At 44.6% G+C, this 23,261-nt stretch overlaps 2 protein-coding genes across 2 annotated transcripts; both read right to left on the bottom strand.

The window, feature by feature from the left end:
* Positions 1 to 2,983: 2,983 nt before the first annotated feature.
* On the bottom strand, positions 2,984 to 10,764 carry irf5 (interferon regulatory factor 5). The gene is made up of 9 exons (XM_084038803.1): positions 10,552 to 10,764; positions 9,736 to 9,940; positions 8,810 to 8,996; positions 7,653 to 7,678; positions 7,548 to 7,575; positions 7,208 to 7,450; positions 6,037 to 6,426; positions 5,472 to 5,590; positions 2,984 to 4,039 (listed from the first exon to the last, which is right to left on the bottom strand). The coding sequence occupies exons 2-9, from the start codon at positions 9,916 to 9,918 to the stop codon at positions 3,869 to 3,871; spliced, it is 1,347 nt and encodes a 448-aa protein (XP_083894929.1). The 5' UTR covers positions 9,919 to 9,940; positions 10,552 to 10,764; the 3' UTR covers positions 2,984 to 3,868.
* Positions 10,765 to 11,706: 942 nt separating this feature from the next.
* Positions 11,707 to 21,648, bottom strand: cdhr5-rs (cadherin-related family member 5, related sequence). The gene is made up of 15 exons (XM_084038603.1): positions 21,631 to 21,648; positions 20,368 to 20,444; positions 19,728 to 19,932; positions 19,597 to 19,653; positions 19,432 to 19,524; positions 18,998 to 19,084; positions 18,763 to 18,873; positions 18,321 to 18,485; positions 16,961 to 17,051; positions 16,546 to 16,652; positions 16,254 to 16,454; positions 16,055 to 16,177; positions 14,890 to 14,968; positions 13,362 to 13,549; positions 11,707 to 12,321 (listed from the first exon to the last, which is right to left on the bottom strand). The coding sequence occupies exons 3-15, from the start codon at positions 19,851 to 19,853 to the stop codon at positions 11,968 to 11,970; spliced, it is 1,782 nt and encodes a 593-aa protein (XP_083894729.1). The 5' UTR covers positions 19,854 to 19,932; positions 20,368 to 20,444; positions 21,631 to 21,648; the 3' UTR covers positions 11,707 to 11,967.
* Positions 21,649 to 23,261: the final 1,613 nt, after the last annotated feature.

Here is a 23,261-nt window from a genome sequence, read left to right as displayed (position 1 = left end):
CCCTTCACTTGGACCCTTCACCTGGACTCTTCACCTGGACCCTTCACCTGGACTCGTTTAGCTCGGCAGCGCTCCGTCTCTTTTCTCCTCCCCGACCATCACACTGTCCGCCCCTCCCCGTCCTCCCGCAGCCAATCCTACTCCACCTGGAACCCTTTCTCCGATGCTAGTGGTCCACTTCAGCAAGCCCTCGCGTTCATCGTAGTCACTTCTCATTGGCTGTCGTTTTGCGTGTGGACCAATGGGAGCGTCAGGAGAGACTCAGCGGAGCGATCAGTCCGCTGTTTTCTGCCACGTCGTCAAATATCAAAGACGATTATTATTTTTAGAAAGAAATAAACGACAGCAATTAAAAAACAAGTTCGTTCAGCTGCGTGTGTGTGTGTGTGTGTGTGTGTGTGTGTGTGTGTGTGTGTGTTCACCTTAAATCAACTGTGATGAATGACTCGTTTAAATCTCTCCTATAAACTATAAACCCAAATGGGAATGAAGGGAAGTGATACAGGTGGGATTGAGTTGCTGCTTAAAGTCGCAGTCAGCAACATGTTTTTCATCATATTCACTGAAGCCGACACTACGCTCCGATAGAACAACATAAATCATCCAGTTTTAGGGGGGAAAAAACGCGCCTCTACGTGCATGTAGAGCCTGTTGTTTGTTTTGCAAAATATCAACACAACCTGGTTCATCCTGTCCAATCAGCACGCAGGGCTGTGTTCGTGCACACACAGAGCCCCTCCCCCTCGGGTCGTACCACTATCACAGGGGGGAGGGGGAGGGAAGTAGCAACAAGCTTCCAATTCCTCGTTAAAAACCCAAACGAGGAGGTCCAAAACAACCAAGGAAAAGAAAACACCGGTGGAAAAGAAGGAAAGAAGAAAGATGGCGACGGTGCCCGTGATAAAACCAGAGTCAACATCGGACCCGCATTTCAAAGGTGGCGTGCCCTCGATCAGACTTGCCCACTGGGACTTTAATAAGCCAACTTGATTCTTTCTTAAGGATTAAGTTAACAGAAGTTAAGAAATAAAACACAAACACACTATTGTGTGTTTATCTCAACATTTGTGCGTCTCTATCCTTGTTTTTGTTTTAAAAACATTCACTTATTCACTTCAAAACATGTGACTAAAATGTATTCACATTTAACTCACTGAACTTTTACAATTTAAAAGAGAAACATAAATAATCATTAAAAGAAAGAAAAAGTAGATCAAATGTACTTTTGGTTCTCTGGCTCATTTTGACTGATGGATTTCTACACCGTATCATCAAGTTCTATATTCAGTCCAAACATTACCAGGGTCAGGGGACTAAAAGAGAGTATAGGGCATGTCGGCGCTGGCCCTGGTTCAAAACATAAATACCTCCTCCTGATTGGCTAAAATAATAACTCCTATAAATGAATGCCATTAAGGCAAAGCTTACAGAAAATCAGAAAAGTCAGAAAACGAGAATAAGGGAAAGGATCTCATCAGCCCCCATGCTTTCTTGTCTTGTAGGTCTCCCTGGATCATGGTGGAACTGGATCCTGCTGCTAGTATTATTAAGGCCTGTTGATTAAAGACATTTATTAAAATCTGCATCTCTACTGTTACTAACTAGACTCCTCCCAGAGTTACTCCCCGGAGTCTGGCTGTGTTTTCTGGTCCAGCAGAGTCTGCTGAGATCCTGATCGACTACTAACCGGTCTGATGATGAAGCACCTTATTGTAACTCCTAGGGGACTAGCAGCCTACAGAGGGTGCTTTGGTCTGGGACTAGCAGCCTACAGAAACACCAGGGGGGTTCTCTACTCTGGGACTAACAGCCTATAGGGTTCTCTAGGCTGGGACTAGCAGCCTACAGAGGGTGCTTTGGTCTGGGACTAGCAGCCTACAGAACCACCAGGGGGGTTCTCTAGTCTGGGACTAACAGCCTAAGGGTTCTCTAGGCTGGGACTAGCAGCCTACAGAGGGTTCTTTAGTCTGGGACTAGCAGCCTACAGAAGCACCAGGGGGGTTCTCTAGTATGGGACTAACAGCCTATAGGGTTCTCTAGGCTGGGACTAGCAGCCTACAGAGGGTTCTTTAGTCTGGGACTAGCAGCCTACAGAAGCACCAGGGGGGGTTCTCTAGTCTGGGACTAACAGCCTATAGGGTCCTCTAGGCTGGGACTAGCAGCCTACAGAGGGTTCTTTAGTCTGGGACTAGCAGCCTACAGAAGCACCAGGGGGGTTCTCTAGTCTGGGACTAACAGCCTATAGAGTTCTCTAGGCTGGGACTAGCAGCCTACAGAGGGTTCTTTAGTCTGGGACTAGCAGCCTACACAAGCACCAGAGGGGTACTCTAGTCTGGGACTAACAGCCTATAGGGTTCTCTAGGCTGGGACTAGCAGCCTACAGAGGGTGCTTTGGTCTGGGACTAGCAGCCTATAGAACCACCAGGGGGGTTCTCTAGTCTGGGACTAACAGCCTAAGGGTTCTCTAGGCTGGGACTAGCAGCCTACAGAGGGTTCTTTAGTCTGGGACTAGCAGCCTACAGAAGCACCAGGGGGGTTCTCTAGTATGGGACTAACAGCCTATAGGGTTCTCTAGGCTGGGACTAGCAGCCTACAGAGGGTTCTTTAGTCTGGGACTAGCAGCCTACAGAAGCACCAGGGGGGGGGGTTCTCTAGTCTGGGACTAACAGCCTATAGGGTTCTCTAGGCTGGGACTAGCAGCCTACAGAGGGTTCTTTAGTCTGGGACTAGCAGCCTACAGAAGCACCAGGGGGGTTCTCTAGTCTGGGACTAACAGCCTATAGGGTTCTCTTGGCTGGGAATAGCAATAGCAATCATCTGGAGGCGGGGAGGTGATGTCACTATGTCATCGTCATACAGCTCCATCCTTCATGTTTTCACTTGTCTGTTGGGAGTTTCTGCTCTTTATTATCAGTGATCCAGATTCCAGACCAACAGGAAGTGATGATTAAAGTTTAAAACATCAACTAGATCATAGCCATTATATTAACATAAAATATGGTAATCACAACACAATGTTTCTAATTTTCTATAAAGTCATCTATTCGACTCCTCTCTGGTTGTATGGAAGTCTATGAGAAAATGGTCCTACTTCTCTCTGCTGGCCACCAGGGGGCGACTCCTCTCTGGTTGTATAGAAGTCTATGAGAAAATGGTCCTACTTCTGTCTGCTGGCCACCAGGGGGCGACTCCTCTCTGGTTGTATAGAAGTCTATGAGAAAATGGTCCTACTTCTCTCTTGATGTATTATCTCAGTAAACATTGTAAACATGAGTTTATGGTCTCAATCTCTAGTTTCAAGTCTTCTTCAATCCAGCATGGTGTTCATTTAGTTCCGGTTTACAAACCAGTGGGTGACGTCATGATGACTACGTCCACTTCTTGTGGACAGACTAGGGCTATACTTTGTATTACTGTGTAATACTGTACATTAATGTGTATATCTGTATAATACTGTGTGTTACTGTGTATAACTGTGTATTTCCTGGTATGTAAAAATGAGCGCTGATTTATAAAGAATACTTCGACAGTGTTTATTGAAATCCTGAATACAGAGAAAACTTACCATTTTATGGTCATTGAAAATGTCAGAGGTTGACAAAATGAGACGACTTTGAGGACAAAGATGTCCAGATGATTTGAGGATATGGGTCTTGGTCTTTTCATTGAAAAGATCCCTTCAGTCAGAATAGACAGCATCTCTTTGACAATGGAAAAACTGAACCTGATCTTTAATTTAAGATCTGTGAAGGTTTCACTTCCCGTAAAGATCAGTGTATATTGGTCTACAACACATGAGTTCATTTCAATTAGGGGACATTGGGGCTCCTGGGCAGCTAAATTGTGTCATTCCGGGGACATTGGGGGTCTAGGGCCCCTGGATGTGTTGTCTCTGCAGAAGCCTCTGCAGCTCTTTGAACTGGTCCACCGTCTGGTCCTTCACGTCAGGGTTTGAGATCTGCAGCCGGATGCTGTCGGTTGACCAACTGAGTTCTCCAGAGAACATCTCTGTCAGGATCCGAGCCACCACAGGAACAACCTGAGGACCACCAGAACCACAACAACAACAAGGTGAAAACTGAACAACCAGTACCAGGTTACTAGATTAAAAGTCCTTGTTCCAATGTGACCACAACGTTTTTAAAAACTCTGAATGGCCACTGTTCTTTGGAGCTTTCTACCTCTTTTGACTCCAAAAAACTGCATATGTCACATAGAGTAGCTGTACACAAATCAAATAAAATCTATTGCTGCAGTTAGGATGCAGAGCCCTGGCTACTCACGTCCTCAGACAGGGCCCTCAGAAAGTGGAAGGACAAGCTTATCCACTCCAATATCCCCAGACCTGTCTGTTTCTCCTCTGAGCCCAGCCGTCTTCTATCCGTTTCAGCCTGTATCAATGTCCTTATAGTCAGAGGTAGTGCAGCATCGGCGCCCCTCCACTTCAATAGCATTCCCTCTTGGATCCATCTTTTGGATTCTGTTGGGTCGGGTATTCTCGCATTGATAAAGGCCTCTATTATCTCAGGGTGTGACTCGGCTCCTTTCAAACATCCAGCTTCTCATCAAAAGCAAAAACCTAGACCCGTCTGTTCTCTCTAATTTCGGACATTTCTGAACACACTCACACCACATTCGTTTCAGAGTTTGAGAGCTTCTTTTAACTGTTGACTCGGTGAACTCTGCTATTCTGGTGCTTTTAGACCTGACCGCTGCCTTTGACACTGTGGTTAATCGGATCCTTTTATGAGGCCTTGAACATTGTGTGGGCTTTAAAGGCATCACACTCAAATGGTTCCAGTCGGACCTGACAGTTTGGAGATTCTCAGTTCACCTCTGTGAATATTTTTCAGCTGCGACACCAATTACTTGTGGGGTTCCCCAAGGCTCCATCTTGGGCCGTATCCTCTTCTTGTTGAATATGTTTGAGAAACCTACCGAACAGCAGAACAAGCAGTGGAACAGCTGACTGATCCATAAAAAAAGTCAGAGAAGTTTAAATCCCAGCTGAAGACACAACTCTTCTCATTAGCATTCAATTGACTTCCACCTGACTTCATCTTCTGTTGTGCTGCATGAATTTCACTCCTGTTAAGTTCTCACTATGTTCCTCTGCTCTTATTGTTATATTATCTTATATGTTATTTATCTGCATCTTGTGCTTGTTCAGCACTTTGGTCAAGTGTGGTTGATTTAAAGGTGCTGTACAAATAAAGTTTGACTTGACTGGATTACCAGAACCAGGTTTAAAAAAACTGAACCAGAATAAAACCTGACAACAAGAAACACTACCATAACCAGATTAAAACTGGACCACCCGAACCACAACAAGGGCCAGATTAAAACTGGACCAACAAAACAAGGTTTCAACATCAATATTATTAATTTAAATAAATGTTCATATCATAAAAATAGAATAGAAATGTCAGTGAAAGACGTCAGAAGACGAGGGAGAGTGTTGATGACCAGACCTGGACCATGATGAGCTTCTTCTCTTTGGGTTTCTTGTCGGGCCAGTCCTCACCGAAACAGAACTGGATTTCAAAGGGTGGAGGGTTCGGGGTCTCCCCTCTCTGGAACAGGATCAGCCCTGGAGATGAAAACACCTTGATGAGGGAGGCTTATTCTGATTTATTTTCTGACTGAAAGCCGATCCTTGTAAATTAATCATTACCCGTTCATCAAGGTGATTCTACGAACAGTTTAAATCAATCAGTTACTGTCTTCGAACACAACAACCGAGTCACTAGTTGGTCTGTCTGAGAGAACCAGGATGAAGGTTAGCCATGAAATTAGCAACAACTCCAGCTCAGCCACTTTTAAATTGGACTGACCGTTAAGGTGGACTGACCATTGAGGTGGACTGACTGTTGACCAGTGCTTTAGGCGACAAGCCACTCTTCTTAATTTTGCTCAGCTTTTTTATTTTTGTTTAACTAATTTTATCAGTCGTTATTGTGGGTTCGTTCAATAGTTCATTATTAATATTTATTATTAAAATCCCTAACGTTGATGTTAATAGAAATGTCTTGTCACCTTGCAGGAAATCGTTGAGGCTGAAGACCTTGATCTTTTGCTCCCTCTCCAGGGGGTTCGGCGGACCCTGCTCTGGCATGCCGGGTCCGGACCAGAACACCTTGCACTGACAGAGGCGGACAGCGTAGATGTCTTGCTCCCAGATCTCCAGGATAAGACCACGGTCCATGACGTCTAGCAGGGCCTCTGTGTAGCACCTCTGCTTCTGGTTCTGAACCTCAGATGTCCCTGGGAAGAGGACTTGCTGCAGGGTGACTGGTCCAAACAGGTGCACCTGCTCCGGGGTTGGTTCCAGGTGTCCGTAGAACAATCGGCAGCCCTGAGGGTTACTGACGGTCAAGGAGCCCATAGTCCGGCCTCGGTACTGGAACCTCAGGTCCAGATCTGTTACTGTAGCAACACAGTCATATCTGTTACTACGGCAACACAGTAAATATATCTGTTACTACGGCAACGTAGTTAATATATCTGTTACTACGGCAACACAGTCATTATATCTGTTACTACGGCAACACAGTTAATATATCTGTTACTACGGCAACACAGTCATTATATCTGTTACTACGGCAACACAGTTAATATATCTGTTGCTACAGCAACACAGTAAATATCTGTTACTACGGCAACACAGTTAATATATCTGTTACTACGGCAACACAGTTATATCTGTTACTACGGCAACACAGTTAATATATCTGTTACTCCGTTACTACGGCAACATGGTTAATACATGTTACTACGCCAACACATTCAATATATCAGTTACCACGGCAACACAGTTAATATATCTGTTACTACGGCAACACAGTTGTTAAATCTGTTACTACGGCAACATGGTTAACATTTGTTATTGTGGCAACACAGTCAATATATCTGTTACTACGGCAACAGGACCATTAAATAAAACAAAACATCAGAATTGCTGTCACATTATGAGTATTATGACTATTTACGAGTTTGTCTCTTTGTTGTCTTCTTACAGAATTTAAAGGACAAACCTGGGCGAGGAATCAAACCACCTGAGACACACAAGCCCAGTTACCTGAACCCTCATTTTTCCTCAGTCTTTGTGCTAAGCGAGGCTAACCCTGAACACCAACACGAACCCACCACCACATAGTGTCAACCAGTCTGTCAATGAGAACATCTGGAGGTCAGGGGTGAGACTCACGTGGGACACTGCTCAGAAGATCGTACTTGCAGGGTTGGTGGTTCTGGACGTCCCCCATGCTGCTGGCCTCCATCAGGGCAAGTCCAGGGGGGTCAGAGGCAGCTGGGGGTTGCAGAGGGTTCAGGTCCTGTAGTCCGTTAGAGAGTCCCGCAGGATGGACGTAGCTGCCCTGAGCGGTGAGGTCAGAGGTCGTGGGGACCACATGTTCAAATGTAAAGGAGAGGGGGTCGCTGGTCCTCGGGTCTGATTAGACATGACATCATCATCTAGTATGTTTCTATTTTAATGTAATCATAAAATAATGTTGCCATGGAGACGGTGAAATCAACGTCTTACTTACTGATTGTGAGCTCCATCAGATTTGGCATCTGAGAATAAAAGACATTGTTTTGGTCAGTTGGCTGATTCAAGTGTGAAGAGATCGTTTACTTGTTCTGTTTCTCACCTCTTCGTCATCATCGTCAGCACCATCTGAGAAACAGATCACACACTTTAATCAATACCAACTCATCAATTATCAATACACAGACACAAATCACCAGTTTGAACCCCTCACTTATCTGAATACATCTAAACGTAGATATTTAGATTTACTTATTTAGAGACAATTCTGTTGCTTCACAAAGTTTCTCGGAGGAATGAAGTGATTGTTTGAACCTGAATCACCTCCAGATTCATGGATCAAACGTGTGTATGTTCATGAAAGCCAAATCAATTAAACTGACAGCTAGCTCCTGCTGCCCCTCCATTAGCATAAACCCGCCCATGAAGCACCATAAAAGGAGGTGATGGTTACTACGGAGAGATGCTTCCGGTCTACCTGCTGACATCAATCTAACATCAGTTCTTCTGTTAGTAGTGGTGAGACAGGTCTGTTATACTGTTAGTAGTGGTGAGACAGGTCTGTTATCCTGTTAGTAGTGGTGAGACAGGTCTGTTATACTGTTAGTAGTGGTGAGACAGGTCTGTTATCCTGTTAGTAGTGGTGAGACAGGTCTGTTATACTGTTAGTAGTGGTGAGACAAGTCAGTTCTTCTGTTAGTAGTGGTGAGACAGGTCTGTTATCCTGTTAGTAGTGGTGAGACAGGGACAGGTAACTGAAGTGTGAATAATTAACGAGGACCTTCAGGTGTCTTTAGATTAAATGTGAACGCTGTTTGAATCACAGCAACAGGAAACGGATCAACCAGCTGTTCTGGGATCAACCAGCTGTTCTGGGATCAACTAGCTGTTCTGGGATCAACCAGCTGTTCTGGGATCAACTAGCTGTTCTGGGATCAACTAGCTGTTCTGAGATCAACCAGCTGTTCTGGGATCAACTAGCTTTCTGGGATCAAGCTGTTCTGGGATCAACCAGCTGTTCTGGGATCAACTAGCTGTTCTGGGATCAACCAGCTGTTCTGAGATCAACCAGCTGTTCTGGGATCAACTAGCTGTTCTGGGATCAAGCTGTTCTGGGATCAACCAGCTGTTCTGGGATCAACTAGCTGTTCTGGGATCAACTGGCTGTTGTGAGATCAACCGGCTGTTCTGGGATCAACCAGCTGTTCTGGGATCAGTCGGTGACATTAACCTTCATCAGGTTGAGGTTGTTTGACTCACCTGTGTTGCCACTCTGCTCACACACCTCGTAGATTTTATACGCTTGGACCGGCGTTTCTTTGGTGCCGTCGTATTTCAGCTGAAACTCTCGGCTCTTGTTCAGAGCACAGCGGAGGTTTGCTTTCCACTTGGCGGGGTCGGGTTCGTCTACGCCCTCCTGGTACTTCCCCGTCTCCAGAGCCCACGCCTGCAAGACGAGGGCAGGAGCACATTAACACACACACAGAGAGCTGCTCTACCAAGTTCACCCATTTAAACGGATTCACACCCATTCACAGGGATTCACACCCATACACACGGATTCACAGGGATTCACACCCATACACACCGATTCACAGGGATTCACACCCATACACACCGATTCACAGGGATTCACACCCATACACACGGATTCACAGGGATTCACACCCATACACACCGATACACAGGGATTCACACCCATTCACAGGGATTCACACCCATACACACGGATTCACAGGGATTCACACCCATACACACGGATTCACAGGGATTCACACCCATACACACCGATTCACAGGGATTCACACCCATACACACCGATTCACAGGGATTCACAGGGATTCACACCCATACACACCGATTCACAGGGATTCACACCCATACACACCGATTCACAGGGATTCACACCCATACACACCGATTCACAGGGATTCACACCCATACACACCGATTCACAGGGATTCAGAATGATTCAGACTGATTCACAATGATTCACAATGATTCACACTTCTCTATGAGAAATGAAAGCAGAAGCAGTGAAGGAGGAAGTGACATCATCAGAAGTTCAGTGAGCCAATCAGCACATTACATGTTACACAAGAATTTAAACCTGCAGTGAGTTTTATAAAGATATAGATATCTATTTAAAATGAGATATGAATATATTTGCATATATCCGCTGAGACCTTGAAGATGGTGTTATCGTCGTCCGATGCCATCGACGCCGTGTGGCGTGTGGCGTGTTTCCAGGGGATCTGGAAGAGTCTGTGTTCTGAGCTGAGCCACTGTAGACCAGGGTACCTGCCGCTGTTCACCTGGGCCACCAACCAGGGCTTCAGACGGATCCTCCTGGGCTGGACACTGGTCATACTGGGAGGAGACCTGCAACGCCTGATGGGTAATTATCATGTTACATTAACTTCGAATGAAGAGGCGCCATCAGTGATGTCCCAAATAGACCTTATGTCATAAATCAATATCATATTAGAGCTTGATGAAGGTCAGCTGATGAAGACCCTGAGGTCCAGCTGAAATCTCCTGCATCATGTTTGTGGACCTGACAGGCTTCTGTAAGGAGGTCATAGTCAAAACCTCATAGCTCCGTTAATTATTACAGAATGACTGATTTCAATGTTGGTGTTAAATCATCACGTGACAAACTAAGTTATTGATAAAGAACCAACAAACCAGACTTTACTGGTTCAGACCGACAACAGGAACTAAACAGACCTCTTTCTGATTCAACACGGTTTCCTTCCTTAAAGTTTTAAGAAGTCAATGAGTCACAGTCATGAATCCAGATCCAGATCAGATCAGATCAGATCAGATCAGATCAGACCAGACCAGCCCAAATCAGATCAGATCAGATCAGATCAGATCAGACCTCAGGTCATATTGATCCAGATCAGGAACTCTGTTAACCAGAGAAACGTGTCATGTCGTCATGACGAGGTGTGACAGTTTCAGGTGAAGGACCTCCGAGATAGTAATGATAGACTCACCTGGTCTCGGTCCTGGTCTCGGTCCTGGTGACCCCCCGGTCCGTAGATCTTTGAACAGAAAGAAGCAGCCGCCAACTCAAATCGAAGCTGCTCACGCTATAAACATTCCGGCAGACTCCGGACCACAATCAATGAGACACAACTACTACTTCCTGTCAGCGAGAAAAAATAAAAGTCCAACTAACGGAAGCGTATTGCATCCATTAGAGAAAACTATCTGAATAGACGAGATAATTAACTCGGCATTACGAGGGGGGAAAAAAAAAAAAACAACTACTCTGATATAAGATGATTCATCTGACATGCAATCAGGCTGCCACCTGGTGGTGACTCCAGACAACTGCGGTCTAACTGCACCTGGATGGCTCAGATCGGGAGCGAGGAGGAATAAACACATCCTCACAATTTATTATTTTTTAGTTTATAAGAGACACAGATTACATGTTTTATAACTATTGGGAATTAAATCCAATGAATCTCATATTCATATATATATATTTTTAATATCCGCTTTGTTTGGCCTTTATTTTGAAACCGGAAGTCTTCTTGCACTTAGATGTAACTTCCACGTTTGCTCCCGATCTGGAAATCAAAATGACAAACTAATAACTATATATAGCCTATATATATATATAACTATATAAAACTATATAAAATAATATCGATCTATATTAATAAATGACACAAGACTCTCCCTGCGTCTCAAACCCAGAACAAACATATAGAGGATTCATCCAAACATCCGGGTCATGTTTGGATCCTGACTCACGAGTCCTGAGTCAGGATTCCTGATGGTCCAATGAGAGCTTCTGTTGGGGTTCTAAGGTCCACTACCTAGGGTTCTAAGTCACTACCTAGGGTTCTAAGGTTCACTACCTAGGGCTCTGAGGTCCACTACCTAGGGTTCTAAGTCACTACCTAGGGTTTTAAGGTCCACTACCTAGGGTTCTGAGGTCCACTACCTAGGGTTCTAAGTCACTACCTAGGGTTTTAAGGTCCACTACCTAGGGTTCTACGGTTCACTACCTAGGGTTCATTCAGAAAAAACAGAGCAGGTTTTTTTAATTTTTTTATTGAAAAACTTTTCTTGTAATTCCGAGATAACTATGTTCCGTTACGTCTCCTCTGATTGGTCTGTTTTCATGTCGTTCTCAAACGTTCCCTCTGATTGGTCTGTTTTCATGTCGTTCTGTTACGTCTCCTCTGATTGGTCTGTTTTCATGTCGTTCTCAAACGTTCCCTCTGATTGGTCTGTTTTCATGTCGTTCTGTTACGTCTCCTCTGATTGGTCTGTTTTCATGTCGTTCTCATCAAACGTTCCCTCTGATTGGTTTGTTTTCATGTCGTTCTGTTACGTCTCCTCTGATTGGTCTGTTTTCATGTCGTTCTCAAACGTTCCCTCTGATTGGTCTGTTTTCATGTCGTTCCGTTAGTCTCCTCTGATTGGTCCATTTTCGCGTCGTCACCTGCGTTGACTGCTGTCATGTGAACACTTCTGGTGGGCGGAGCCTCTCTATGGTCACATGATGTGAGGGATTCTGTTTGTTCTATGACAGGAAGCAGATCAGAGTGAAATGTTGCTGCAGGACGGCGTGTGATGTCTGATGATGATGAGGATGAGGAGGATGGAGGAAGCAGAGAGTGTTTCCTGGTGTAGACCCCCTGGCTGCCCTGAAACCCGTCTGACTGTGAAGAAGACTCATATTGATGACTGAAAGCTCTGGTTTTGTATGAAGACTCATCCATCCATTCAGGTCGACTGGAACTCACCTGTCAGCCACAAACAGGTTATTTATTTTAATCTAATATATATAAACAGTTTATAGTTATATTCAAATTATCTTTTTTTAAATTAAAATAATTATATTAACAATTTTAATTAACATTACATTTAATTTAATATTTATAAACAGTTTATATTCACATGAACATGAATGTATTTACATTTATACATATTTAAATGAATTATGTTTAAACTGTTTATATTTACATGAAACAATTTATTAAAATTAAAATTATTACATTATAATATTCCTATTGCATTCATTTAAATTCAGTATAAATCTCTCAGACTAGACGATGATGTGACGATCATTGATACATAGAAACGTTGTTTGGTTCCGGACGTGTAATGACGAGCAGCTGGTTCTATTATTTCTATTCTTTGTTTTATTAAGAACAAACTCACGACAGCACAGAAAGACAGAAGCACATCCACATCACAACATGACATTGAACTCACCGTGTGAAACCACAGTAAACTCTATTATTATATTTCTATTTCACATCTGAATATTAACCGTCTGAATTCAAATAGACAATAACTATGAGTCGTTATCAATTAATTAAAATGAACACATCACCTCTTAATTTGAAAAGTTATTTTCACACAGAACAACAACAAAAATGAGCTGAAACTGACTTTGAAGTAAATATTCAGATGATCATTCAGACAAATATATATATACATATTTATATAGAAAAATGTGTTGTATGTATATATGTGTGTGTGTGTATATATATATATATATATATATATATATATATATATATATGCATATAATCCACACTAAGTGCAGAGAAATCCTGCAGATTTTTGCAGAAGTTTATTTTTTTCTGTGATTTTGACATTTTGGACTGTTCTGCTTCCATAATGTGTCTAACAATGTTTTTAAATACACATCTGTGTGTTTAATGTATTAGTAATACAATCGCCATCAGGTACTTGAACATAACACTAAAGATTACATTGCATTTTCATGGTGTTATTTGTCATCAGGTGTGTGATGTGTCGGTGATTTACTTCGTACCACGTTGGGATGTTTTCCCACGGCGTGTTCATCAGAGTCTCTCTGCAGTCGTCTTCTCTTCACGCTTCGAAGCAGCAGAAACACGACGGCCGACAGAAACAAGAGCAGGATCATCGCTGTGATTCCTCCTGCTAGTCTCCTGTCCACATCTCCAAACAACGGCTGCTCAGTGAACGCACCACGAGGCACTACAGGGAGGACAGGGTTTATGTCAATGAACGCACCAGGAGAGAAGACAGAGGAGAGAGTGAATGTCAGTGAACGCACCACAAGACTACAAAGAGAGTTAATGTCAGTGAACGCACCACAAGAACACAAAGAAGAGAGTGAATGTCAGTGAACGCAGCACAAGACTACAAAGAAGAGAGTTAATGTCAAAGAACGCACCACAAGAGAATACAAAGAGAGTTAATGTCAGTGAACGCACCACAAGAGACTACAAAGAAGAGAGTTAATGTCAGTGAACGCACCACAAGAGATGACAGAGAGGAGAAAGTGAATGTCAGTGAACGCAGCACAAGACTACAAAGAAGAGAGTTAATGTCAAAGAACGCACCACAAGAGAATACAAAGAGAGTTAATGTCAGTGAACGCACCACAAGAGACTACAAAGAGAGTTAATGTCAGTGAACGCACCACAAGAGAATACAAAGAGAGTTAATGTCAGTGAACGCACCACAAGAGACTACAAAGAGAGTTAATGTCAGTGAACGCACCACAAGAGAATACAAAGAGAGTTAATGTCAGTGAACGCACCACAAGAGAATACAAAGAGAGTTAATGTCAGTGAACGCACCACAAGAGAATACAAAGAGAGTTAATGTCAGTGAACGCACCACAAGAGAATACAAAGAGAGTTAATGTCAGTGAACGCACCACAAGAGACTACAAAGAGAGTTAATGTCAGTGAACGCACCACAAGACTACAAAGAGAGTTAATGTCAGTGAACGCACCACGAGAGACTACAAAGAGAGTTAATGTCAGTGAACGCACCACAAGACTACAAAGAGAGTTAATGTCAGTGAACGCACCACAAGAGAATACAAAGAGAGTGAATGTCAGTGAACGCAGCACAAGACTACAAAGAGAGTTAATGTCAGTGAACGCACCACGAGAGACTACAAAGAGAGTTAATGTCAGTGAACGCACCACAAGACTACAAAGAGAGTTAATGTCAGTGAACGCACCACGAGAGACTACAAAGAGAGTTAATGTCAGTGAACGCACCACAAGACTACAAAGAGAGTTAATGTCAGTGAACGCACCACAAGAGAATACAAAGAGAGTTAATGTCAGTGAATGCACCACAACAGCCGGAACCACATGAAGGTCAGAATCAGAAATGAAGACGGCTTGAGCCTCCAAACCCATCTCCATCTTTACAGCAGAAACAGACATTTTACAGCCTTTGAGGGTGTGGCCTATTTGATTGACAGGTGGGTGTCGTCTGAGGTTGCTAGTTGACTCTGCTGTGTCACCTGACCTGACCCACCAACATCCTGTTTGTGAGCTGGTCTTCAGTCTCACCTGCTTGTCCTCTCTGAAGGACTTCGATGTCCACTGAAGCTGAAGCTTCTTCTCCCGATTCTTCATCTCTGGCTACAACCTGCATAGAAAGATATTACAAGTCTCAAATATACAGCAAATAACAATAATAATAATAACAATAATAACAATAATAATAATATAAACGATTTGTTGCCCTGCTGCTATGTGGCTTCTGTAATCTCTGGGTCCTGGGTGCGACTTCTGCCAGGGATATGGGTGAGTCTTTAGACTCTGCTTCCTCCATGGAGGACGTGTAAACTCGGAGGCCAATCAACCTTCCTCGTCACCAGGGAGTTGAAATCCCACGTCCCCATCACCTACAGAGTCTAAAATCACCTCGCCCCTCATACCTTACATACGGTAGATACAAACCTTCTGACCCCATCACCTACAGAGTCTAAAATCACCTCACAAGAAGTATAGTTGTACAGTAGTATAATAAAAGTACAGTATAGTCGTACAGTAGTATAATAAAAGTACAGTATAGTTGTGCAGTAGTATAATAAAGGTACAGTATAGTAGTAAAATAAAGGTACAGTATAGTTGTACAGTAGTATAATAAAGGTACAGTACAGTAGTAAAATAAAGGTACAGTATAGTTGTACAGTAGTATAATAAAGGTACAGTATAGTCGTACAGTAGTATAATAAAGGTACAGTATAGTTGTGCAGTAGTATAATAAAGGTACAGTATAGTCATACAGTAGTATAATAAAGCTACAGTATAGTTGTGCAGTAGTATAATAAAGGTACAGTACAGTAGTATAATAAAGGTACAGTATAGTCGTACAGTAGTATAATAAAGGTACAGTATAGTTGTGCAGTAGTATAATAAAGGTACAGTACAGTAGTATAATAAAGGTACAGTGTAGTCGTACAGTAGTATAATAAAGGTACAGTACAGTAGTATAATAAAGGTACAGTATAGTTGTATAATAAAGGTACAGTATAGTTGTATAGTAGTATAATAAAGGTACAGTACAGTAGTATAATAAAGGTACAGTATAGTTGTATAGTAGTATAATAAAGGTACAGTACAGTAGTATAATAAAGGTACAGTATAGTTGTATAATAAAGGTACAGTATAGTTGTATAGTAGTATAATAAAGATTATAATACCATCTTATCGTTAGAGGGAGACCCACCTGTAGTATTTGTCTATCAAAGGCATGCAGTTGGTCCGTTCTGGCAATCACAACCCCCTCCTTGGTGACTTGGTACAGTCCAGATGGTGGATGGATGGAGTAGTGGATGTTTGGGTTCACGCCCTGTAATTGGACAGCAGTGATGACTCAGCTGGTGTCATACAGGTAATAGTGCAGGTACACCAGTAGGTGTTCTTACATCAGGGAAGTCGCGGTCCGCCACCTGGATCTGTAACACCTGGTTTCCATAAGTGGAGACGATGGAGGCGGGGCTAGAGCTCTGGATGATGAAACCCTTGTAGGTGGTTCTGTTAAATACCGGAGGGAACTTGTTCTCACTGAGAACTCTGATCAGAACGGTCACCACACTGTACTTCAGCTGATCATCCTCCTGACACACCTGCAGAGGTAGATACAAGGACCGGCCCATCAGACCGTCAGTCTCTAGTGACTGTTACAAACAGGAAGTAAACAGGAAGTAATGTGGTTACCATGACGCTGAGTGTGAAGTTTGCCTCCAGGCGTCTCTTGGACACAGCTCTGGTTAGCCGGATCTCACCGGTCCTGTTGTTGATCACGAACCTGCCCTGATCCGCACCTGCAGACACAAACACAGTTCAGGTCCTCGGTCTGGATCTCAGCAGGACCAGGTATGTTCTAGTTCAATAGGAAGTAAGCATCACTGCTTCCCTCCACAGCCAATGGGATTCAGAATTTAGATGATTCTCCAGATCTCTGTGGCAAAGAAACATTCATGATATTTATACATGTATTCATCAAGATAAGGAGTATTAACTGACATATTTGATATATCGTAGAACTAAACTTGTGTATGTAACTGTTGTGTTGTGATGTAATGACGTTGATGGAAAAACATGTTGAATTAGTTTAAAGTGGAACTGTGACCTGATAGGATGCTGTAGATCAGAGGGGCTTTGATTCCTTGGTCTCCATCCTCTGCTCTGATTGGACCAGGAGAAAACTCCAGAACTGTATCCTGAAACAGTAAACAATACATCAGTTCACATGAATGGATGTAAACAGAAACAGCCTTACTGGAGGTGAATGGGTGATGTTGGTGGTGTAGGAAACAGAAACAGCCTTACTGGAGGTGAATGGGTGATGTAGGAAACAGAAACAGCCTTACTGGAGGTGAATGGGTGATGTTGGTGGTATAAGAAACAGAAACAGCCTTACTGGAGGTGAATGGGTGATGTTGGTGGTGTAGGAAACAGAAACGGCCTTACTGGAGGTGAATGGGTGATGTTGGTGGTGTAGGAAACAGAAACGGCCTTACTGGAGGTGAATGGGTGATGTTGGTGGTGTAGGAAACAGAAACGGCCTTACTGGAGGTGAATGGGTGATGTTGGTGGTGTAGGAAACAGAAACGGCCTTACTGGAGGTGAATGGGTGATGTTGGTGGTGTAGGAAACAGAAACGGCCTTACTGGAGGTGAATGGGTGATGTTGGTGGTATAAGAAACAGAAACAGCCTTACTGGAGGTGAATGGGTGATGTTGGTGGTGTAGGAAACAGAAACGGCCTTACTGGAGGTGAATGGGTGATGTTGGTGGTGTAGGAAACAGAAACGGCCTTACTGGAGGTGAATGGGTGATGTTGGTGGTGTAGGAAACAGAAACAGCCTTACTGGAGGTGAATGGGTGATGTTGGTGGTGTAGGAAACAGAAACGGCCTTACTGGAGGTGAATGGGTGATGTTGGTGGTGTAGGAAACAGAAACGGCCTTACTGGAGGTGAATGGGTGATGTTGGTGGTGTAGGAAACAGAAACGGCCTTACTGGAGGTGAATGGGTGATGTTGGTGGTGTAGGAAACAGAAACAGCCTTACTGGAGGTGAATGGGTGATGTTGGTGGTGTAGGAAACAGAAACAGCCTTACTGGAGGTGAATGGGTGATATTGGTGGTGTAGGAAACAGAAACAGCCTTACTGGAGGTGAATGGGTGATGTTGGTGGTGTAGGAAACAGAAACAGCCTTACTGGAGGTGAATGGGGTGATGTTGGTGGTGTAGGAAACAAAAACAGCCGTACTGGAGGTGAATGGGTGATGTTGGTGGTGTAGGAAACAGAAACAGCCTTACTGGAGGTGAATGGGTGATGTTGGTGGTGTTGGTGGTGTAGGAAACAGAAACAGCCTTACTGGAGGTGAATGGGTGATGTTGGTGGTGTAGGAAACAGAAACAGCCTTACTGGAGGTGAATGGGTGATGTTGGTGGTGTTGGTGGTGTAGGAAACAGAAACAGCCTTACTGGAGGTGAATGGGTGATGTTGGTGGTGTAGGTGGGGTTCATGCACACAGGAACACCTGGAGAGACGGGGGTGCAGGGCAGGAAGTGAGGATACTGGTCGTCTCCGTCCTCGATGTTCACAGTCAGAATAGCTGATGTGTTTGACTTCTCCACAGTATTTGCTTCCTGTTCATACAAAACACCATTTACTATGAATATGTTTAAGTATATTTATGGAACAGTGTTGGCTTTGATCATTATAATTTTTCTGTCAGATGATAACCTTCCTACGTGTAAAGCTGAAGTTGGTGTGATATGTGATCCTTGTTCTCATCCCTAACTCCTCGATACAGACAGACAGCATCTCTGTTCTACACTCCGTAACCCTCGGTGACCCTCCACATAGAACTGTGACCTCTATGACCATCGCAGTAAACACATGGTGAACAGGAATGTGTGTTACCTGGGCCCAGATGATCACCTGCAGCTGAGTTCTGGTCTCGTAGTCCAGAGGTTTGTTCAGGACTATGTTTCCACTGTTGGGTAGGTCGATCCTAAAGAATCCTGGGTCATACTGCAGGTGAGAGGTGACAGGTGACAGGTGAGAGGTGACAGGTGACAGGTGAGAGGTGACAGGTGAGAGGTAAGAGGTGAGTTCATAGAGATGACAGAGGGACAGAAGTATGAGGACATCTTACCAATGATTGATCGATGATATAACTGATCATGTCTCCGTCTGCATCCACGGCCTTCACGGTGAAAACCACGGAGTTCACTGCTGTCAGCTGAACCAACACAAAACCAACTTCTTTATCAATAACTCCATTATATACAAGAATCGGGTTAAAAAACATGTTGACAGGATGAACTTGGTTGCTGTTCCCCTGGTCGACCTGGTTCTCCTGGTTGACCTGATTCACCTGGTTGACCTGGCTCCCCTGGTCGACCTGGTCGACCTGGTTGACCTGGTTGACCTGATTCACCTGGTTGACCTGGCTCTCCTGGTTGACCTGGCTCCCCTGGTTGACCGGATTCACCTTGTTGACCTGATTCACCTGGTTGACCTGGCTCCCCTGGTCTACCGGGTTCCCCTGGTTGACCTGGTCCCCCTGCTTTGATTGTAATGTTTTACCTCACTGATGGTGAACGGTTGAATCGTCTCCTTCACAAAGTTTGGCCTGTTGTCGTTTTCATTCAGGATCTCCACCAGGATCCGGTACTGGCTCTGAAGAAACAAACAACTTTATTAATAACGCTTTGATGACCTGCTGTGGTTGATGTGAGATAAGAAACTCGCCTGTATGACATCATCCTCATAACATGTGAGCTCTGCTATCAGCACCGACCCCTGAACCTGAGAGACAAAGACCTCTGAGTGAACGGTTCCAGGTGAGTTAGGACCTTTGGAGGATCAGTAAGCAGGTGTACCTCTCGGTCCAGGACTCTGGAGGCGGAGGTGTTCAGTCGGATGGTTCGACCCTCTAAGTAGAACCAGTCTGCGTTGTCTCCCGTCAGACACAGCCGGATGGTGTTGGATCCTGGTTCTGGGTTCATACTGAGGTTAGAGATGAACTGACCAACCGGACTGTTCTCTCGGATTGCCACAAAGATATCCGACCCCCCAAGACACAGACTGGCTGAGGACAAAACAGTGTTAGAAGCCGGTACTGGGTCTGTCCGTGGTGGTTTGGTCCTGGGAGTCTGTGGAGTTCCTGCATGATTACGGTTGAAATAGAGCAGGTCTAGACGGGACTATAATAATCCATAATTGTCTATAAACGCCTCTCAGGCTTCTGAAATATGATTTAGGGTGTTTTCACATCTTTAAACGAACCAGACTCAGTCCTCTTAATCGAGCCTGAACTCATCATAATGTAACTCGATGCTACCTCCTTGAATGCCTTAAAGCTGGTATTCAGATTTCATATTTTACTGAACGATATCGCTAACATAAAGCCTGGAGGGTTCACAATGAACATTAAACCTGTTATTGATTATTGATTGCTCACCAATCTGCAGTTATTATTCAAACCTGGAAACATGTAAAGTAATGAGAAGAGACTTTTACCTGTGACAACATGATACGACAACCGGAGCGCCGCCTGCCACAGCAGCAGCCTGCAGCCTCTCAACATCCTCCTCCACCTGGGTCAGGGTCAAAGGGGGCGGGTCAGAACCCCACACCTGGGTCAGGGTCAAAGGGGTCGGGTCAGAACCCCACAGACGGCTCAGGGTCAAAAGGTTCGGGTCAGATCCCCAGACATGGGTCAGGGTCAAAGGGGTCAGAACCCAGACAGACCTTAGGGTTAGAACCCCACACCTGGGTCAGGGTAAAAGGGGCGGGCCAGAACACAAAACATGGGTCAGGGTCAAAAGGTCCGGGTCAGATCCCCACACATTGGTCAGGGTCAAAGGGGTCGGGTTAGAACCCACAGATGTTAGGGTTAGGTTAGGGTAACGCAGGCAGACATGAGGGTCAGAACCCAGGCAGACGTTGGGTCAGAACCCAAGGGGACGTTAGGGTCAGAACCCAGGGAGATGTTGGGGTTAGAACCCAGGCAGATGTTAGGGTTAGAACCCAGGCAGACGTTAGGGTTAGAACGCAGGCAGACGTTAGGGTTAGAACGCTGGCAGACATTAGGGTCAGAACCCAGGCAGATGTTAGGGTCAGAACCCAAGGGGACGTTAGGGTCAGAACCCAGGGAGACGTTGGGGTTAGAACCCAGGCAGATGTTAGGGTTAGAACCCAGGCAAACGTTAGGGTCAGAACCCAAGGGGACATTAGGGTCAGAACCCAAGGGGATGTTAGGGTCAGAACCCAAGGGGACGTTAGGGCAGGCAGACATTAGGGTCAGAACCCAGGCAGACATTAGGGTTAGAACCCTGAATCCTGTTTGTCCTGAAAATTAGGCTAAAGCTGAGTTTGATGAGTTAATAAATGACTAAGTATTCATTTTTATAGTAAAGTATATATTAATTTAATACATAACGCATCATTATTGCATCAACATTAACGGAGGGCAATGCCATGGGGCCCAATGTACCCTATAATTATAAAAATAGTAATTATTACTAAATAATAATAATATCCATAATGTCCACACACAAACGGAGTAAATGACAGATAAAAACGTTTTATTATTGACTTTCTGAATCTCAACCTGCTGCTTTATAAAGTCCCGTTGTTGGACGTTTAGAAGACTGAAGACGAGTCTGAGTCACGTTCACTGACCTGAGCTGAAGGCGGTAAACTTCCCCGCCTTCACACTGATACAGGATAATCTCACCCACTCAATCGGTGTTAATAATAATAATACTGCAGCTGTCTCACCTTCCGTCTCCTGGTGGACTATCCTGGTGGACTATCCTGGTGAACTATCCTGGTGGACTATCCTGGTGGACTACAGACTGGCGGAGACCGTTTTCAGGACTCTCATGTTGTCATCGCTTCATGTTGTCATCGCTGTGTTTATTGTTCAGCGTCTCGAGGAGAATGGAGTCGGTTCTGTGAGACGGATTAGAGGGTTTACAGGCTTAACGGGGGCTGTAAGTAGGCCAGATCCTGCCGGACTTTAGACTATCACAGTCTCTCTACATCCTGTGTTCACAGTAGGCCTGCAGTTTTTGTGACTGGAGCAGATGTTCCAGGTTTCTACACCCCCCCCAACGTTCTGAATGTTTCTACACCCCCCCCGCCCCCTCAAGGTTTCTACACCCCCCCCCCAACGTTCTGAATGTTTCTACACCCCCCTCAAGGTTTCTACACCCCCCCCTCAAGGTTTCTACATCCCCCCAACGTTCTGAATGTTTCTTCACTCCCCCCGTTGGTGTTAAAGCAACACTTCCTGTTGCTTTAACAGCTGATGGTGAAAACAGGAATCAATGTTTCTACATACCGTCCGTCCGGCCATCCACCCCCCCCCCCTCCCTCCAGACCTAAAGACACAAGGGTCTGGAGCAGGGGCGTTGCTAGACATAAAGCTCTACTGGGGCACAGGCCCCCTATTACTAAAATCACAAAAAAGAGCGGTGCACCGGCTACGACATGCACACTGCCGTGCACGGACGTAATGTGCGTGCCGGACCCGGACCACAAGGTGCGCGCCTCAGCTTGTATTTTGGGTTAAACTGCGTTGGTTTGAGATTGTGGATGAAAAAGAAAATCCATTCTTTTACCGTTATTATCAATATAAATTAATCCACTGTCAAATATAGTAGCTCGTTAAAACTCGAACGGGAGATTTTACTGGGGCACGGCAGATCAATACTGGGGCACGTGCCCCAGTAAAAGGTGTCTAGCGACGCCCATGGTCTGGAGACCCGAGGACTAGAGTTCTCAACGGGTCGGGTCGGCCCGACAAACCCGACGGGACCCGCGGGAAAAACATGTATTAAGGCTCGGTTATGCTTCCGCGTAGTGATCACGCAATGGTCACGCAACAGCCACGCAGTTGCTTGGAGACCGTGATGGTTCTGCGTTGGGTTTACGTGTCGAAATGCAATTCAATGCCACACCGGTAGAGGGCGCTATGTTTTTTGTAAAGACTGACCGACCGACCGAGACTCTTGACGTATATCGTCGTTAGCCTTGTTATAGCCTATTTGTTTACCTTCCGGCTTTAAACATCCACAATTTTTCAGTGTTTTATTTCTTTGTGCAAAAGTGACAAGGTGCAAACAATAAAAGTATTAAAAGTTTAAATGGCGGTGTTTATGAGTGGAAACCGGAAAAGCGGTCTCCAGCGGATGTAGTTAGCGGACCAATCAGAGCCAAACGCACGTCTAGGATTTTTGGGAGGTGCACGTCAGGCCCTTGCGTTGGATGTAAGGGGGGTCCGCAAGGACGTAAAGGGTCCGTAAGCCCCCTTGCGTTGTGTCAATGCGGAAGCATAACTTGGGCTTTAATCATTGCTGCTGTTCACGGTAAAGAAAGTCTGCTACGTGCATCATGGAGAGGGGCGG

The sequence above is a fragment of the Eutrigla gurnardus genome (genome assembly GCF_963514095.1).
Source record: "Eutrigla gurnardus genome assembly, chromosome: 21".
Classification (NCBI taxonomy): domain Eukaryota; kingdom Metazoa; phylum Chordata; class Actinopteri; order Perciformes; family Triglidae; genus Eutrigla; species Eutrigla gurnardus.
This window is presented reverse-complemented; position numbering and strand designations above follow the sequence as displayed.

Excerpts from the sequence above, each read along its gene's own strand:
- irf5 (XM_084038803.1), bottom strand. The coding sequence starts at position 9,918 with ATGACCAGTGTCCAGCCCAGGAGGATCCGTCTGAAGCCCTGGTTGGTG. Across the intron at positions 8,997-9,735 it reads ACGATAACACCATCTTCAAG|GCGTGGGCTCTGGAGACGGG; the intron begins GTCTCAGCGGAT and ends CTCGTCTTGCAG. Across the intron at positions 4,040-5,471 it reads AGAAGCTCATCATGGTCCAG|GTTGTTCCTGTGGTGGCTCG; the intron begins GTCTGGTCATCA and ends GGTGGTCCTCAG.
- cdhr5-rs (XM_084038603.1), bottom strand. The coding sequence starts at position 19,853 with ATGAACCCAGAACCAGGATCCAACACCATCCGGCTGTGTCTGACGGGA. Across the intron at positions 19,654-19,727 it reads CCAGAGTCCTGGACCGAGAG|GTTCAGGGGTCGGTGCTGAT; the intron begins GTACACCTGCTT and ends TTTGTCTCTCAG. Across the intron at positions 17,052-18,320 it reads ACATCACCCATTCACCTCCA|GATACAGTTCTGGAGTTTTC; the intron begins GTAAGGCTGTTT and ends TTACTGTTTCAG.